The sequence below is a fragment of the Mytilus edulis genome, chromosome 6, assembly GCF_963676685.1.
Source record: "Mytilus edulis chromosome 6, xbMytEdul2.2, whole genome shotgun sequence".
Taxonomy (NCBI): Eukaryota; Metazoa; Mollusca; class Bivalvia; order Mytilida; family Mytilidae; genus Mytilus; species Mytilus edulis.
This window is the reverse complement of record NC_092349.1, coordinates 92,943,014-92,964,095: the sequence shown is the minus strand read 5'-3', so window position 1 is coordinate 92,964,095 and position 21,082 is coordinate 92,943,014. Positions and strand designations below refer to the sequence as shown.

At 31.7% G+C, this 21,082-nt stretch overlaps 1 protein-coding gene across 1 annotated transcript in view; it reads left to right on the top strand.

Annotated features, from left to right (window-relative positions):
* The window catches only part of LOC139528918 (uncharacterized), a 166,098-nt gene that overhangs the window by 28,422 nt on the left and 116,594 nt on the right, over positions 1 to 21,082 (top strand). Inside the window, exons 5-9 of the mRNA XM_071325155.1 lie at positions 4,495 to 4,592; positions 6,154 to 6,189; positions 9,498 to 9,548; positions 9,863 to 9,913; positions 19,082 to 19,297. Of these exons, the coding sequence (XP_071181256.1) occupies positions 4,495 to 4,592; positions 6,154 to 6,189; positions 9,498 to 9,548; positions 9,863 to 9,913; positions 19,082 to 19,297 (452 nt within the window). The remainder of the gene's footprint in view (positions 1 to 4,494; positions 4,593 to 6,153; positions 6,190 to 9,497; positions 9,549 to 9,862; positions 9,914 to 19,081; positions 19,298 to 21,082) is intronic.

Here is a 21,082-nt window from a genome sequence, read left to right as displayed (position 1 = left end):
TCGGTGCAGTTCGCCAGAGTTAGTCACCCCTTTATGGTGCAAATTTCACTACTATAAAACACAACGCGAAGCAAATTACTTTATTTTAAGACTAACTCTGGGAACACTCTAATTTTCACTTTACCTTTGAAATTACTCTATTTTTGAACTTCCGTTTAGAAAGTTTTCTGACTCCTGTTTATATCCGACTTTGTTAAATACATGCAATTATTGTACTTTTGTGAATAAAATATAGTTTCGTTTGATTCATTGTCTGTTGTTCAGCCATAATCTGATATCAGGTATCCCAATGGTCGAATAGGGGCGAAGTACTGGCCGCTACACGTCCCGGAAGGTGTCGTCACCGACCCCCCCCCCCCCCCCCCCCCGTTACAAATGGTGCCGTGACCAGGATATCTGATCCCTCAGGTTTTGGTTTAAACATTATTTTGATTATAATTTCTTTTGATTTTCAAATTATTTAAATTTTTGATTTTCAAAATGATAAAGTTTGAACAGAAACCTTGTACTTTTGACGGAGTAAGTGCTGATGTACAAGATTATTTTATTCAATTTGAAGCAGTTAGTCTGTGGAATAACTGGAATTTTTCTGAAATGGCTCTTCAGTTAGTTATACATTTAAGAGAAGAAGCACGAACTATTTTACGTTTTCTTACTCCTGTTCAGTTGCAAAGCTACAGTTTTTTGAAAAGTTTGTTAATTCAACGCTTTAATCCTAAGGATACTTTTTTTATAAATTTCAACTGAATAATTGTACAATTTTGCCAGATGAATTTGTGTTTGATTTTGGACATAAATTTAAACTTTTATGCCATCGTGCATATCCAGATAATTTCCATAGTATGGAAATTTATTGTATGGACATTTTTATTGACAAATTAGAAAAGGAAATGGGAAAGTTTGTTCGTTTTAAGCATCCTGCAACTTTTGATGATGCTATATTTTTGGCAACAAAGTTTGAGTCTTTTAATTTAATAGTTGAACCTGTTGAATGTGAAATTAAGGAAAGTGAAGAAAGTTTAGATTTTAGTTGTTTGAAGTCTGGTTTTGATCAAATTGTCAAAGTTCTTAGGAAGCTAGTTTATAGGAAGTTTAAAGTTAAAAAAATGTTTTAATTGTTCGGTAGTTGGACATATCAGAGCTAATTGTCCCAATAAAGTTTGTAAACGTGTCAATTCTGTTCATGTTGTTGAACCAGAAAAACAAGTTTCTACTTCAGTTAATACATGTAATAAGAATGTGAAAAAATCATGCAAATTTGTCAAAAGAGTTCAAAGTTTATTTCCATCTGATTTGCATAGCTGTTTATCTGATTATTTGACTTCTAGCATGGATGAGTTTTCTTGTTTGAAGGATAAGCCAGTTAAAGTTTTCATATAGTGTGTTTTATTTATTTAGTATTTTACTTATTTTGTCAGTTGATATTGTTTAGTAGGTATAGTTTCAAAGTTTTGATTGAATTTTGTTGTTTTTCTTGGTCACGTTAATGAGCCGGTTTTGCTATCTAAACCACCCTCAAAAACGTTGTTTGATTAGATTGTGTTTTGTTTAGATGTTGGTTTGTTTAGATTGTGGCTAATTGTTTTGTTTGAATAGGTTTATTGATGAGTTTGCTCATTTATTTGGATTTTTAACCTTTCTGAACAAGTTTTATTGTTTTAAATTTGTTTAGTTTGGTTATGGTTTTCCTTTTGTGACTTTTATAAGTCATGGCAGAAATCTATTGAGTGGCAGTTGGTATGTGTGAAAACAACCAGCTGATATAGTAAGCCGTTCTTGTATCGAGAACACCTTTCTTACTTTTGGCACAACGTTTGATCATCTTGAACCCGGAATCACATGTTTAACGTGATTCTGTGAGATCTACAATGGTGGACTAAACCTGGTACAACGATGGACTTTAAGAACCCGAAAACACATGTTAAAAGTGTTTTTTTTTTGTGAGATCAACAATTGGTGGACTATACCTGGTACAACTTGAACCATGCAGGTTAGCCGTATTTACATTCTGTTTCCGTTTGAAGGAATATTTGTGGAATGCTGTACATATGCTGTGTCCATTTACCGTTGGATATATATGCTATGGATTATTGTACTTTATAAACTGTGTTTACCGCCTATTCCTGGACGTTTATTCCCGATGGTTGGGCCGTGTGTTAATTTGACATTAATTGACATTTTGTTTGCATTGTTTTATATTGTTTATTGTTTTCAACACATCTATTTTAAATATTTTTTTCCCAAATATTAATTTCTTTAATATTTGTCCTAAGGGGGAGGAATGTAATGGATGTGCCTTGTTTGCCTAGGTTAATTCCCCTTAATTTGGACAGATTAATTATTTAGTATTTAAATGTTTATTTTAAGTTTAATTTTATTTAAACACAGTAAGATAAAAGTAAGGATTGTTAATTTAACTGTTTTAGTATTTAACTTTCGATGTTTTTATAATGTTTTATGAATATTTATTTATTCAACTTTTCTTCAGTACCGTTTCAGTTAAAGTTACCCTGTTTAATGACAAGTTTAGAATATCATTTGATATTCAGTCGGAGTCGGCCTTGCACAGGCCTCCAAATCCTCGCCGGACTGTATCAGTTCACTTGAGTTTAGAGTTAGCCACCACTTCGGTGCAGTTCGCCAGAGTTAGTCACCCCTTTATGATGCAAATTTCACTACTTTAAAACACAACGCGAAGCAAATTTACTTTACTTTTAAGACTAACTCTGGGAACACTTCATTTTCATTTTACCTTTGAAATTACTCTATTTTTGAACTTCAGTTTAGAAAGTTTTCTGACTCCTGTTTATATCCGACTTTGTTTAATACATGCAATTATTGTACATTTGTGAATAAAATATAGTTTTGTTTGATTCATTGTCTGTTGTTCAGCCATAATCTGATATCAGGTATCCCAATGGTCGAATAGGGGCGAAGTACTGGCCGCTACACGTCCCAGAAGGTGTCGTCACCGACCCCCTCCGTTACACTGTTCATCAAAGTAAGATCTACAAATAAGTCACAAACTCTTTAGAGCCTCTGGTCTAGCTTTTGCGTTGTCAGTTTATTTTCAATCTAAGAGTTTGGATTTCATTCTGGTATCTTTTGACCCTTTTTGATACCTCATATTTCCTCAAACTTTAAACTTTTTAGGCCAATGAATAAAAAATGGGGGTAACTTTACTCATGTTTGATGTATCTAAACTGAATGAACTATTCGTATAAAACTTTACTCACTCCAAGGACGTTTCAACAAGCCTCTACGTAGAACTGGTTTCAGAGAGGGACATAAAACGCGTCCCTTTAAGTAAATAATTTGTTGTTACTGCTTTAACAATAATTTCATTTACTTATAACTATATATTCATTAAAACATTACGTAAGGAAACAGTTTCTGTTTAGGAAGAATATAAGAAAGAAGACGAAAAGTTAAAATTAGCTCCGAAAAACACAAGTTGGGCTCTGTCTACTAATATTTACGATAGAGTCCTATTTTAAGTTTATTTTCTCATAAAATGTGTTTTAGGACTTAATACACTCAGACTATTTCATTTGTTTGTCCAATTCACTTAAATAGCATCAAATTGTAACAATTAAGAGTAATAACAAGGTAAAATATACATGTTCAGCTTCTCATTTTAGGCGTTAAACCATCATTGATTTTCCCCTATTAGTCTTTGTTAAATTTTTACTTTAAAAAAAAATAAGCAGAATGTATCTTTCTTCAAATAAATAAAATATTTGCCATGAACATAACATTTCATTTCATATAAGAAAAAAACACCGCTAGTAGTCAACCAATTAAATGTGGATCTCTTTTCTACCTGTGTACAAGCTTAAGCAACCATGCATGTAACCAAATAAGAAATATAATGGTACTTTGAAACCCCAAAGATATATGTTTACAACTGTAGAATTTTAGTGAATATTTGCTCGCCCTTGCAACCTGGTGTTGAGTTCAATGATTGTGTTGTTCACACTAAAAGAAGACTATTTTGTTTAATAAATTGAATGTTACTTTTATATATTATACTGCTTGTTATATCAAGCAATACTATCAAATTTCGTCATAATCAGTTCAACAGTTTGACAAAAAGTCTAATATAATGTAAGACGACATCTGATTCGAGAAACATTCTTAGAAAAATCCAAATCAAGGCACATCATGATAGAATGCAATGTAGACCAATAAATGATAAACGATTTATCTCATCTGCCTACAAACAGTTGAATATCATACATAGGATGACTTCAGGATGATAAAACCAATAATGAATCTCTTTGTCCTCTTCATAAGGTCTCATTTGGTCCATTTATGCTTCGTTTTGTGCAGTTTTTCCCTCCATTATAAAAATGGAATGAGGATATATGTAAGGATCCTATCTTAATAGAAGTTGTATCAGTTTATTTGGATTCTAGACAGTGATGAATTGTGATTTACCGTTAGCATATTTCATTCATTTTTTTATAATATTGATTTTGTTTAAATTTCAGTGCAGGTATTATAGTTGGAGTTGTCGTTCTAGTAGCACTGACAACTGGGTTGTTTGTTTTTCACCCTTGTACTCAATGGACACCACCATGCAGCGGAGGTATTTTTGATAATCAAAATAATATAAAATTTTAAATGACATTTAATACCAATATGAAACATTAGTTATCAAAGGCACCAGGCTTATAATTTGATACGCCGGACGCGCCCTTCCTTTGCACAAGACTCATAAGTGACGCTCATATAAAAATAGATAGAAAACCAAAAACAAATTACAAAAACAAAGTTAAAGACCATGTAGAACCCTAAATTCCTAACAAATGTGCCGAATACGGCTTAGGAAATATATGCCTGGGATAAAAACATCGTTAGTATTTCGAATTATTCATATTTTGCAAACAGTAAATTCATAAAAATGACCATATGATTGATATTCATATCAACACCGAAGTGCTGACTACTGGGCTTGGGATACCCTTGAGAATGCTTATCATGTGAATATATAAAAACAAAACCTTCAAATAGTCTGCCGCCACTGTCGTAGTCAGACATCAAATTCCATGAGTATTGAAGATCATGGCCATGAATGACTCATGCAGGATACATTTTTATGCAACATTTAGAGAGGACGAGTTGGATGCTGCCTGATAAAACTTTTTTTTTTTCCCTCGAGAACCAGAATATTTATTTTATACCCCTCCCCCTTTTTGAGAATATTCAGTTAAATGGTTGTTCCCTTACAATCTTCATTTACTGAAATTGTTTTTCATTTTGAACTGAAACAGATTATTTTTATTATTTTTTAATTTGAATATGTTTCAACACAACATATGAGCATGTTATAAGACGTTTATTCAATAATATACCATAAAACCGGTTTATAAAAAAGAATGTTATAATTTAAAGCAGAAAGGAAGTTTTACCTTCTGATTTAAAATGCGTTGTGGGAAACACTTGTTAATTACCCGAACTTAATCATACGACTAAGAATTAATAAAGAGATTTACTAATATAAGGATTAAAAAAAGTTGAACAACGTAATTCAATAATTGTTTATACTTATCATTCGATTAACTTTTTTCGATTAAATCACAAGTTGAACAACAAACCCGAAGGATTCAATAACAGGATATGTGTCAATTTACCTAAAGGCAACAGCAGGCTATATTGCCAGTAATTTGAAGCGTCTTTTTAAACATGTGCAGCAGGATCTGCTTACCCTTCCGGAGCACCTGATATCACCCCTAGTTTTGGGTGGGGTTTATTTTATAGTTTTTTATGTTGTGTCATGTGTACTATTGTTTGTCTGTTTGTCCTCTTCATTTTAAGCCATGGCGTTGTCAGTTTATTTTCGATTTATGAGTTTGACTGTCCCTCTGGTATCTTTTGATAACGACAACAGTGATGATGATTCAATGGAGCAATTTGGACGGAATTATGACAACAATAGCTATGCAAGCATATATTAAATATTGATATAGAAAAACAGAAACAGAACCGGTATATTTTAATGTCAAATTCAACGTACGAGTCGACGTGGTACAGGGTAAAATGAATCTGTTTAATTGTTCATCCATTGCATAATGAATGTTAATTCCAACATATACATATGATAAATGTACCTTTATGCATTTCAGTTTAATGAGTTATTTTTTTTTCAGGTACAACATATACAGGCTTGCCACAAAAGGAAGAAGGTAAAAACTGTTCAAAGGAAGATAAGTAATGCTTTTGGCTAAAAACAAAATTTTTTGTACGCATATATCATTTTACTATTTTGTTTTAAAATGTTAAGGAATCAAAATTTTAAAAGGTAAATTTAACCTGTTGTAAAAGGTGATCTTATAGTATGAACATTTTCGTTGACTGTGTGTCTCATTTCTTAACATATGGTAAGCTTTGAACTAAAAAAGCCCCTAAATATGTGATTGTGTTTGGGCAATGTTGTGCCTTTCAGTCAACCTTAACTGGAATACCTTTTTAAAATAAATCAGTTTGAACCTAGGTATACAACAACCTGTTTAAGAGACTACATGTATTAATTTGAGCCAGTGCAATGAGACGATCAATGTAAGCTCCTTGTGTTTTGCACCTCATATAGATTGAACCTGTATAAAAAGACCGCATACCATATGAAACCACCAATGTTCTGTAAATTTTCTTTTTAACGTATAGCGATCCACTCTGTAATAATTCAATGCCATTATGTTATACATTCACTGATTATTATCTTCAGTTCAAAAAATACTTCGTGTTGCGTACGTTATTATTCTATGTTGTGTCTTCTGTACTATTATTTGTCTGTTTTTATTTTTAAGCCATGGCGTTGTCAGTTTATTTTTAATCGTTGGGTTTGCCTATCCCTCTCGTATCTTTTGCCCCTCTTTTATTACAAACCCGGTAAATAGTCTAATTCGGCAGGTCACTTTCATAAAAAAAAAAAAGGGAAGGGGCATATACCCCCCCACACAAAAAAAAAAAGCAGCATGAAGTATATAATAAAATTTAGAATATAAACTTTGACCTTTGTCCTTAACCTCTTTTCTAAGTTGGGACTCAAGAACTTAAATTTATTCGACTTTAGGTTCATACGGCTTACGGTACATGAGAAATAAAAATATAAGGACAAATATTTTTGTTTAGGTAGATAACTCCTACAAGATGTCATCGGAACACTTTGATTAAAAAATTACTGAGGAAGTAACCAACAATGAAAAAAACGAATTTTGTCGTTATCTTATTTTGAAACGAAGGACATTCACACACAAGAAAAACAATGTTTGTAGAGATAACTCTTATAATGAAATGTTTTCAGTTGAATAGGGTCAGTCTCAATAGCGAAATAACTGTTTAATATCATATTCAAACAATTTAAGCGACATCTTGCGAAACCACTATACATCGCAAGAACAAAGTGTAGCGGAAGAAGCAAAAAAATAATCAGAACAAAAGCAATAGGTCTTTCAACAGAAAGACAAAAAAAGCAGGATATAAATTGTTTATGTTTGACAACTTCATAGTGTCCCATTTGAAGCGATATTTCAGTTCTCCATATTGATCACGGTTTCGACGAAAACCGAAAAAGAATTGCAATAATCTCCTATAAATTCTGAAATATTGTTGATTTTTTTCCTTCCAAACTGAATGTTTATTTATGCTGAACTCTGATTCCATGTCCATATTTCACGGCATAATTTTTTAAATCAATATTATCTTGAAACATGTTTTGTAATGATTATAAATAAAGATCGTCAACGACTTTGTTTTTTGGTTAACATCAATCAACATAGCGTTTAAGTTGCGTGCAATAATTAAACTCATCATACATACCAGAATTGAGATTGTGTATTTGCGCCAGACTCGCGTTTCGTCTTTAAAAGACTCGAATCAAAATAAGTTAAAAAGGCAGAATAAAGTACGAAGTAAAAGAGCATTTGATAAAAAAAATGCTAAAGGTAACATTAAAAGTAGAAGTAATCTTTATTTAGTCGCATTGTAAAGCTGTAAACTATCGGTTTTGGACATTTTTCACTTCCAACCAGATATTTGTTTAATGCATTTATAACGGTGTCGTTGAAACTATTATACATTTGTATTTATTATATGGAAATATCTGTCTCAACAACATGTCATCATTCAATAAAAGTGATAATTGCATAATGATTTCATCCCGATTTGTAAATCCTGCACCCGTATGCAAATGCAATACATTAGGTGACTTTACTAATATACGTTAATATGGTTAATACATATCAATTAAGTCTGTCTGGTTTTTTTTCAATTTCAGTTTCGACCGACATAAACACAAATGATGCCGCCGAGCAACAAAAAATTACATTTAATCGTCGGGTAACGTGTAAGGCAAAGTCATCAAAATCATCAAATCTGGAAAAAACAATGCATCATTTTTGTTTCTTTTGTTGATGTGACATATTAAGTATGTCATCTACTTTGTTTTTTCGATAAGCATCAGTAAACATGAAGTTTAAGGTAAAATCAAATACCACTAAAAGTATATATAAGATTTAATTAGAAGCATGGTAAAGCTGTTAACCATCGATTTTCCACATTTTTTTAATACATCTAGTAAATTTTTTATTAATTTATATGTTTTCAAAATGGAATTATATGTATCAACAAAGTATCATCTTTCAGTTATAGGTAATACATATGTTAAGGTTTTTCTTGTTGTGAGTGATTTTGGTTCAACACTTTTTTTCTTAATTTTTTTCGTTAAATTTTAATGTCGGAAAAGCAAATTATTTTTTTGCGAGCTGTTCTTATTTTTAATGTCATATTACAAAGGGAGAACCGAGTCCGAATTAAATCATACTCCCACGTCCAACCATGCAAATCCTATCATAAAACAGATAGTTGAAATTCTATAGATAATAAAATTGTTAATCCTGTACCTGTATGGAAAGATAATAAAATATGTGACTTTACTGATATATGCTAACATGGTAAATGCATATCAATGTAGTCTTTCGTTATATTTTCAATTTCAGTTTTGACCGACATGAACATAAATGAGGCAGCCGAGCAACTAAATGCTAAGGGTAAATAATGCCTTATGCCTAGAACAAACATGTTTTGCAGTTTACCAGTTTTGAGAATCGTTCTAATAAAAATTTTTTTTTTTCATTTCATTGGGCTATTTTCAAGTATAAAGCTTCCACAAAAACAGTTTGTTACAAAAAAAAACGAACTCCAAGAAAAATTCAAAAACGAAAAGTTACTTATCAAATTGCAAAATCAAAAGCTCAAACACACCAAACAAATTAAAAACAACTGTTTAATTCCTGTCTTGGTACAGGCATTTTGCCATGTAGAAAATGGTGGAGCTAGCTAAAAATTTCACTTATATGAAAGTCGGACAAAATTTCTTTATATTGACAAAATGAAGCATACAAAATAGCATTATAGAAAAATATGTGAATTTACTTATATACGTTAACATGTTTAATGCATGCCAATTTAGTCATTCGTGTTTTTTCAATTTCAGCTGTCCCCGACATTAACACAAATGTAACTGCTGAGCAACTAAATGATACAGGTAGGTAATGCCTTATGCTTAGATTAAACAGTTTTTTCAGTTAAGCAGTTTTGAGAATCTTCTAATGAAAATCGATTTTGATCATTTCATTGGACTCTTTTAAAGTCTAATCATGTACCTTATCCTTAAACGATTGGTAAGAAAACAGTTTGATAATAAAAATACCGAACTCCAAAGGATAATTCAAAACGGAAAGTCCCTTTTCAAATTGCCAAATCGAAAGCTCAAACAATAAATAAAATGTAAGCAAAACCATTATACATTAACATGGTTGATGCATATCAATATAGTCTTTCGTTTATTTTCAATTTCAGTTGTAACCCACATTAACACAAATGAGGCTGCCAAGCAACTTAATGATAAAGGTAAATAATCATACATGTAACATTATAATCATTACATAAATGTAGGGTATGCCTTTGGTCGAGAACAAGCAGATTTTGCAGATAGAAACGCGCGTCTGGCGTACTAAATTATAATCCTGGTACCTTTGATAACTATCTAGCTTACCTGACCTGAAAGGTCAAGTGAGCTTTTCTCATCACTTGGTGTTCGTCGTCCGTCGTCTGTTAACTTTAACAAAAATCTTCTCCTCTGAAAATACTTGGCAAAATCTAACCAAAATTGGCCACAATCATCACTACGGTATCGAAATTGAAAAATGTGTCCGATGACCCCACTTGCGAAACAAACATGGCCGGCATGGCTAAAAATAGAATACAAAGGGAAAATTCAATGTTTGGCTTACATTTGGGTTATGTTGTAATTAGAGCTTATTCTGTTTTGTTAGCAGCGTTTAACATACACACATACGTGAAGGATCTTATAATTTGCTATGATATAATTCTAACAAACATGCAATAATTTTTTATAGCAATTTGAGACATTCATTAAGATAGATACGTGGTATACCGCCATCGTACAATTGCAGTACATAAACGATATAGTTCTTTGTCTAAATCAGCAAATTTGGAGACAGATTTGCAATATATTGGTTGGACTGTTAATTTGTATAAAGAAAAGAAAGTAATGTATTGCACTATTCAAAATGTTTCAACAAATACCAAATATGTGTGTTTTAAGAATTAATTATTCAAATTATAAAAAAGAAGATATGGTTTGATTGCCAATTAGATAACTGTCCACAAGTGACCAAAATGACCCAGACATTAACAACTATGGGCAACTGAACGGCCTTCAACAATTAGCAAAGCCCATACCGCATAGTCAGCTATAAAAGGCTCCGATAAGACAATGTAAAACAATTCAAACGAAAAACTAACGGCCTTATTTACATAAAAAAAATGAACGAAAAACAAATATGTAACACATAAACAAACGACAACCACTGAATTACAGGCTCCTGAATTAAGAAAGGCACATACATACATAATGTGGCGGGGTTAAACATGTTAGCGGGATCCCAACCCTACCCTAATCTAGGACAGTGCTATAACAGTACAACATAAAGACGAACTATAAAAATCAGTTAAAAAGGCTTAACTCATCAGATGGACAAAAATACAAGTGGACGTGGCCGGGTACTTATCACTTATCCCGACACAAAAAAAAAACAATGAACAGATCTGAGAGTACTCGCAGTTATCTGACAGTTAGTTCAAATCCACTAACAACTAATAAAAAATCATGCATCTAAGACTGAACTATCAATCCGTACACAACCAACATCCAATGGATTTAGTGTAAAGACGTCATAAACAGCCAAAGAAAAACATGACCTTGTGCAATGCCAAGTTACAGGTATCGATAGATTGTAGATCCATGAATATGTATATAACATACTAGTAATATTTAGTTAGCTTTTAATTTACTGATAACAAAATCAATATTTATACCAATAAAAACAATATTGAATAGCCATTTTAAGGTGAGATAACTATTTTATTAAAAATTAAAATGTATACTCGAATGATAAGAATTTTTTTTACTCGTAGCAGGCAAACAAATTCGGTTGCACCTTTTTTTCTCTTTTCGTTTTCCTAAAGCATATTATAAAACCTATCTTCTCATATTTTATTTCGAGCTATCGCATAGATTTCTCTTTATGCAGCAAAAATGTGTTATTTCACGAACAACCTATGCATATTTGGACAATTTTGCACGACTTAGAGCCCGAATAATAGAACGGTGACCCACACTTTTTGTAAAAAAAATCATAGTAAATAAAGGCAACAGTAGTATACAGCTGTTCAAAACTCATAAATCCATGGACACTAAAATGTAACACGCACAGAAACGGACCGATTTTGTCAAAGTATAAGAAAATTGTATCTGAGTTAATATATACTGATGATCCACCTTTCCACGGCTTCAACTGTGCCACTTTTACTATGAAGTTTTGAAAAAAAATAATATCATATAATAGAAAGTTGATACCATAATTATGTACTCCCCTTCCTTTACTTTGTGCCTACTTAATAATGCAGTTTTCGATATGTTTCTAAACTACTCACAATTCTAAGTTAAATCTCATTATTTCCCCTATGAAAGCCTTTTGCATTCTGTAAGTGTTAGGGTAACAAGTGTAGTATATGTAAAGCAAACAATGCTATCTCGAAGAAATCTCGTCTGGCGGAACAGAGGATTTTGTGAGATATTATCCAGAGGAAAATATTTCACTGTGAGATATTTGTCATTCCCATGAAATGATTTCCTGGAAGTTAAAATATTTAAAAGGTCACAAAAAAAAAACAAATGTTTTGACAAATATTATTGACTAATATTAGAGTATTTAAATGTAAGCTAAATTAGCAAATACACAAACAAATAATTGTATTACAATGGGAAATTATTTCAGATTATAATTTAAAATGATATCAAGAAAACATTTCAAGTAAATATCTTTCATTTAAAAAAACAATTAGCATCAAGCATATGTAACTTAACCAGAAATAATTTCAGAGATTTTAAAATTGTATCATGATCAATAAATATAGGTATGTAAATTGGATTGTTTTCAAATGTCAGTACAATTGAAGAGTAAAGGTAGAAATATAGTTATACATTACTACAATAAACAGTAATGGCGAAGTACGATGCTAATTTTAACTATTAAAATACACAAGTGTTTATTGGAGTAGGTGACAATTATTGTTTGATTGCACATACATTTCATAATATGTCGTTATTTCGTTTGATGAAAAATGGTTCATGTTGGTGTCTGTGTTTATTTAATTTACTTTATTTTGAATTAAATCAATGTGTTCATATATGATAACTGAAGGTTATTAAATTTGTTATGTGGTTGTTGATTATGTGACAAAACCAAATGAATCATAACACACCAATATATAGAAACAGCTGGATATTACTAACATGACATTTTCTGTCTTAGTTACTTCTTTATTCAAGTTTTTTTTTATGTAAATAAATAAGAATAAAGGAAAAAAATCACTTTGAAATCGATTTCTGAATATAATAATTGCTTATAATTATTTCTCTATGATTGATAAATTATGCTAATATGTTCTTCCTTGGTGACACATTGATCATTATGGTCAGGTATATATATATATATATAAAATGACTGAATAAATAGTCAACGATAAATCTTTCGGGGCGATGGATCATAGAAACATGATGCAGTACACTACAACATATAATATATAACAAGTCTAAAAGGGTACAACATCACCAAAAACACAATAAAACGAACAATATGGTAGATATTTCGGATAACAGATATCCTTCCTCGGTAATTGCACGATGACAAATGAATCATGTCAATTCAAATTAAGACTCTATCAAAATCTTGAATTAATACAATTTAAGCGAACGCTGGAACAATTATGAAATTTCCAAACACACCGCAAAGACTACAAAATTATGCCAAAATAAAAAGAGTTATTTACGATGTGAACTCTAAATTCACAAAGGTGGTGACAGTTGAGATGTTAAACAACTGCGTGGAAATACAGTCCCAATAAACAGTCCTGACCGATCTAAACTGGTATGATATTTAAAATATGACAATGGTAGAGCAGTTGCAACAAAAACTGCGTATTTAAACATCCCAAAAATATAGTAATTTGATGATAAGAAAAATGAGTAATAAATTTTTACTAAGGTTAAGTAATAGAACGTGGCTACGTACTTACACATCCTTGCCAACTGTAATCAAAACAAGTATAATTAAAAAATTACTGAAAAGTGTAAGAGTCCAGTACAGAAGCCGGAGTTACTTGACACAAGTGATGGCAGGAAATTAGTGATGGTAGTGAAAATAAGTGACTCTTCTATGTTTTTTCATTAATTCCCTCTGGGGAAACTGTCCTCTGCTTTTTTTTAGACCCTTCTACAACGAAATTTGTTTGACATGCACACGTATAAAAGTTGCGGTTTTTATCCAAAGCAATCATAGGTGTATTTCCACGCAGTTGTTTTTCTGTTTGTCTTTTTTATTTTTAGCCATGGCGTTGTCAGTTTGTTTTAGATTTATGAGTTTGACTGTCCCTTTGGTATCTTTCGTCCCTCTTTTAAACGTAGTTTTCAATTGAGACTCGTTTATATTTTTTGTTTGGGCATGTATCATATTTTCCCTCCGGTTTATACGATCCGTTCATCCTATATTGACTCTACAAATTCAAGAGTTTATCTAAAAATGAGGGTACTTTTTATATGGCCTTCCAAATACCGTTTCGATACCCAACATCACTGAAGAGACATTTGTTGTCGAAATCAGAATCTGGTGTACTAAAGAAATATTGACACCGTATGTTTGTGGCACAACATCGTGGCCACAAGTTAACAAAAAAAAATTCTGTTTAGTATTAAATTTATATTAAGATCCATTTGTTACATCTTGTGATCAATTTTATTTGGCAATCGCCAATGGCAGTCAGCAGGGTTAAAGAACATCAGTTGTTCGACCTGTTAGTCAAATGCGTTTTGTTTAAATATACTTTTTCACTTTTTTTGGTCTTTTGGAAAATGTTGTTTGTGCTGTTTTTAGACCCTTCTACAACGAAATTTGTTTGACATGCACACGTATAAAAGTTGCGGTTTTTATCCAACGCAATCAAAGGTTTGAACGTAGTTTTCAATTTAGACTCGTTTATATTTTTTGTTTGGGCTTGTATCATATTTTCCCTCCGGTTTATGTGATCCGTTCATCCTATATTGACTCTAAAAATTCAAGAGTTTATCTAAAAATGAGGGTACTTTTTATATGGCCTTCCAAATACCGCTTCGATCCTCAACATCACTGAAGAGACATTTATTGTCGAAATCCGGATCTGGTGTACTAAAGAAATATCGACACCGTATGTTTGTGGCATAACAACGTGGCCACAAGTTAAACATTTTTCTGTTTAGTATTAAATTTATATTAAGATCCATTTTGTTACATCTTGTGATCAATTTTATTTAGCAATCGCCAATGGCAGTCAGCAGGGTTAAAAAACATCAGTTGTTCGACCTGTTTGTCAAATGCGTTTTGTTTAAATATACTTTTTCACTTTTTTTGTTTTTTGGAAATATTGTTTGTGATGTTTTTAGACCCTTCTACAACGAAACTTGTTTTACATGCACACGTATAAAAATTGCGGTTTTTATCCAACGCAATCATTGGTTTGAACGTAGTTTTCAATTGAGACTCGTTTATATATATATATAAACGAGTCAATATGTTTTTAGTACACCAGATCCGGATTTCGACAATAAACGTCTCTTTTGTGATGTTAGGTATCGAAACGGTATTTGGAAGGCCATATAAAAAGTACCCTAATTTTAAGGGAAAGTACCCTCATTTTTAGATAAACTCTTGAATTTTAAGAGTCAATATAGGATGAACAGATCATATAATCCGGAGGGAAAATATGATACAAGCCCAAACGAAAAAATATAAACGAGTCTAAATTGAAAACTACGTTCAAACCTATGATTGCGTTGGATAAAAACCGCAATTTTATACGTGTGCATGTAAAACAAGTTTCGTTGTAGAAGGGTCTAAAAACAGCACAAACAACATTTTCCAAAAGCCCAAAAAAGTGAAAAAGTATATTGAAACAAAACGCATTTGACTAACAGGTCGAACAACTGATGTTCTTTAACCCTGTTGACTGCCATTGGCGATTGCCAAATAAAATTGATCACAAGATGTAACAAAATGGATCTTAATATAAATTTAATACTAAACAGAAAAAAGTTTAACTTGTGGCCACAATGTTATGCCACAAACATACGGTGTCAATATGTTTTTAGTACACCAGATCCGGATTTCGACAATAAATGTCTCTTCAGTGATGTTAGATATCGAAACGGTATTTGGAAGGCCATATAAAAAGTACCCTAATTTTTAGGGAAAGTACCCTCATTTTTAGATAAACTCTTGAATTTTAAGAGTCAATATAGGATGAACAGATCATATAATCCGGAGGGAAAATATGATACAAGCCCAAACGAAAAAATATAAACGAGTCTAAATTGAAAACTACGTTCAAACCTATGATTGCGTTGGATAAAAACCGCAATTTTATACGTGTGCATGTAAAACAAGTTTCGTTGTAGAAGGGTCTAAAAACAGCACAAACAACATTTTCCAAAAGACAAAAAAAGTGAAAAAGTATATTGAAACAAAACGCATTTGACAAACAGGTCGAACAACTGATGTTCTTTAACCCTGCTGACTGCCATTGGCGATTGCCAAATAAAATTGATCACAAGATGTAACAAAATGGATCTTAATATAAATTTAATACTAAACAGAAAAAAGTTTAACTTGTGGCCACAATGTTATGCCACAAACATACGGTGTCAATATGTTTTTAGTACACCAGATCCGGATTTCGACAATAAATGTCTCTTCAGTGATGTTAGATATCGAAACGGTATTTGGAAGGCCATATAAAAAGTACCCTCATTTTTAGGAAAAGTACCCTCATTTTTAGATAAACTCTTGAATTTCAAGAGTCAATATAGGATGAACGGATCATATAATCCGGAGGGAAAATATGATACAAGCCCAAACGAAAAAATAAAAACGAGTCTAAATAGTAAACTATGTTCAAACATATGATTGCGTAGGATAAAAACCGCAATTTTTATACGTGTGCATGTTAAACAAGTTTTGTTGTAAAAGGGTCTAAAAACAGCACAAACAATATTTTCCAAAAGACCAAAAAAGTGAAAAAAGTATATTTAAACAAAACGCATTTGACTAACAGGTCGAACAACTGATGTTCTTTAACCCTGCTGACTGCCATTGGCGATTGCCAAATACAATTGATCACAAGATGTAACAAAATGGATCTTAATATAAATTTAATACTAAACAGAAAAAAGTTTAACTTGTGGCCACAATGTTATGCCACAAACATACGGTGTCAATATGTTTTTAGTACACCAGATCCGGATTTCGACAATAAATGTCTCTTCAGTGATGTTAGGTATCGAAACGGTATTTGGAAGGCCATATAAAAAATACCCTCATTTTAAGGAAAAGTACCCTCATTTTTAGATTAAAACTCTTGAATTTTAAGAGTCAATATTGGATGAACGGATCATATAATCCGGAGGGAAAATATGATACAAGTCATAACGAAAAATATAAACGAGTCTAAATTGAAAACTACGTCCAAACCTATGATTGCGTTGGATAAATATATATATATATATATAAATATATATATAAGTCTGAAAATTAACTCCAAACAGTGTTAGAGTTAGATTTTCTACTGACAAATTTTTTGTCCGTCCCTCAGCGGGATTCGAACTCACACCTTTGATACACTACAGCACCAATCGCTTAGCCTCATGTCCAGCGCTCTAGACCACTCGACCACATCCGCTATATAAAAATATAACTTCAATAGTCGTAGTGTTACCTTGTCACGGAAGGTGAATCTAGAGATAGACATGAGACACGTGTTTTTTAAGCGTGTGTAGATGTTATATTATTATTATCATACACAATGCATTTATTATTTGTCAGCAATCTAACTCAACAATTTTTATATATCATATAGAATCATGATTAATTGCATTATACAGTCACTAGAAATAAGTATATTATACAAACAACTATAAACAAGTGACAAACCATACAATATACATGTCCACTGGATCTAAGAGTGATATAGATACAAGTTAATGCAAATATTTATATAAGTCTGAAAATTAACTCCAAATAGTGTTAGAGTTAGATTTTCTACTGACAAATTTTGTGTCCGTCCCACAATATATATATTGTGAGAACCATTCATAGTAGGCAATATGATTGAATTTCTCAGACTGCGGTGATTATAGAACGGAAAAGAAATACTGCAAAATACTTTCCGTGAAAGACGGATAAAATTTGACCTTATAGAAAAATAAACGCGTGACGCCGGTAAAATACCACGGAGAAAAAAATAAATCATTACATATTCATCCAACCAGTGTCCTGAATATATACTGACATGTAGTTATCAAATGTACCAGGATTATAATTTAATACGTAAGACGCGGGTTTTATGTCTACATAAGACTCATCAGTGACGCTCCAATCAAAATAGTTATAAAGCCAGATAGTATAAAGTTGAAGAGCATTGAAGGTCTGAAATTCCAATAAATAGGGTCAAATACGGCTAAGGTAATCTATGCCTGGGATAAGAAAATCTTTAGTTTTTCTAAAAATTCAAAGTTTTGTAAACAGGAAGTTTATTAAAATGACTAATTGGATAATTACGCTTTTAATTATATCAATTTTTTTTACAAATTAAAATGTATCATTCAGCACAAGGCGCGTAACTCAAAAGTATCAGACTAGCATACTGAACGGATCGAAACATGACTTTACAGATTTGAAAGTTAATTTTAGGTTTATCTTGTTTTCGTCTGAAACCGTCGTAACATATCTTAATCAATGGCTAGAACATTTAGTCCTGTTTATCTTGACATGTATTATCGGAATGATTTACCTGATGGATTTCGATTGGAATGTCATCAGCAAGTCTTAAAAAGTCTTAAGGTTTCCTCTAGCGGTAAACCTAGTCAATTAAGACTTGATCAAACCAAAATAACCGTTTCAGACTGAAATTTATAGAAGTGTAAACTACCGAAATAAATATTGTCGACAAAATCTTGACTTGTTGTTTTAATATTTAGCAGTATTATTTATCTATAATTTAAGACTTACATGTAATATAATCTCCTCACTACCTTAATAAAGAGTAAGTGAAAATTATAAAACAAAATTCATTTCCAAAATGTGGTATTGCAGTGTCCAAAAACATAAGACAAAGATAAAAACTACATTTAAAGTCGTTTCAGGAAATTTTGTAATCCGAACGAATTCATTTAATCATCATATACATCACCACAAAGTCAATGAGAGTAGGGTTGATTCTAGCGATTATGAAATTAGAAATATTTTGTTTTATAATAAATTATTAAAAATCCGAAAACCTCATTGGAAACAAATTCAATAGACAGTGTCACATTTTCCTCACATATATATAGCACTCAGTAAAACACCAATTTAGACGCTCAGTATTATTAGTATTCATTTATTTGATAAAAATTGTTTTTATTAGATATTCCAGAAAGAACGAGATACACGACAGGAATTCAAAATGAAGTCAGAAAATATGTTAGAATTCAAGTCATTGGTAAAAGTCATGCCGGAAAGACAAGTCTTGTACGTAGATTACTAGGGAAAAGAATAGATGATGTAAAACGCACTGATGGAATTGATATTGATAAAACATGTCGAATTAGAACAAGTGATGGTGAATGGATTGTAGGTGAAGGTAAGTTAGATTTACTTCTACCTTTCTGTAAATCAGACAGAAATATACTCAATATTTAAAAATATCTTCAATTCAGCTTAAAATTTAAGACACGAAAACGTTTTAGAAAGTCCCTATAAACTCATCATGGATACCAGGACTAAATTTTGTATATACGCCAGACGCGCGTTTCGTCCAAAAAAGACTCATCAGTGACGCTCGAATCAAAAAAAGTTAAAAAGGCCAAATAAAGTACGAAGTTGAAGAGCATTGAGGACCAAAATTACTAAAAGTTTTTCCAAATACAGCTACGGTAATTTATGCCTGAGGTATAAAAGCCTTAGTATTTCAAAAATTAAAAATTTTGTAGTCAGATGATTTATAAATATAACCATATCAATGATAATTCATGTCAGCATAAAAAAAGGGCTGACTACTGGGCTGGTGATACCCTCGAGGAAATTAATCCCCACCAGCAGTGGCATCGACCCAGTGTTTATAAATAAACTCATCATAGATACCAGCACTATATTTTGTATATACGACAGACGCGCGTTTCGTCTTGAAAAGACTCATCAGTGGCATCCACCCAGAGGTTGTTAATAAACTCATCATAGCATCATCATATAAGAAAAATCTGCAATATATTGACAAAATGTGAGAATAGAAAAAAGGAGACCTGCGCTAATTAACAAATTTGAAACAAAATAGTAATAAAAAACAAAATTAGACTAATGTTATGTTATGTAATTACGACGTTCTGTAACCTTTATACTTTAAGAAGATTGTAATCATGTGACTCGATGATGTCACCGGTGCTATCAATCTGATCGTTGTTACTCATAACCGTTTCAAAGTTGAGGTTTCATCTGAGTATAATGGACACATTGCCAGTTGTCGTAAAAACATTCCCGTCCTAATTTCTCCAAACTTGACTTGCAGAACTATATTTGTAAGCACGCATATAAGTAGTGATAGAACCATGCAAAATGCCTATAAGTGGGTCCACATGACGTATCAACCAAATGAAATGAAAATTGCACATATGTTACGATAGTCAAAACAATAAAAATGTAACTTTAAAATTTCATTTTTAAGCCATTTTTAGATTTTACATCTACTGGAAATGCCTGAATTTCCAAGGCAATCTATAAAATGATCACAATTTTGTTACTCTGAATATGCTAGATAAGGTTATGATTAACTGATATTTGAATTAACTTTTATAACACTCATCATTCGTCCTTCAAAACTTGACAAAATGTTAAAGCTTGAATATAGCTAAATTTTGAGGCTGACCGGTCCAATTTTTTGAATATTTTGAATACTTGGTAAAAAGATTAACAAAAGGAAAGACATGAAATCTCTTAAAGTACTTTGATTTTTCAAATGTTTTAAAAATTTCTATAAAGGTTTACATGTGTTCCACAAGATGTATGATTTTTGAGCTGGGGTCTCTCACACCGTAACCATGGCAACGGAATAAAAATGGGTTATTTTCATATATTTTTCACAATAATTTGTGTATTCTATCATGAAAACTTAGTTATCTTTTGACACTCTCTCATGATAGTTGGCATACAGGTGTATTACAATAAGACAGTATATCTCATAAAATGAAAACTCCCAATTGACCTTAACCTTTGACCTTAAGGTCAAATATTTGATTTTTTCCCGTTATTTTTACTAGAGCACACTTTTTCTTTTATCTTCCTTGAATAATTTTTATACTTGACACACAATGTCAACACCTTAATATGATGTGTTGTGTACCATAGATAATGACCATGATATTTGACCTGCAAG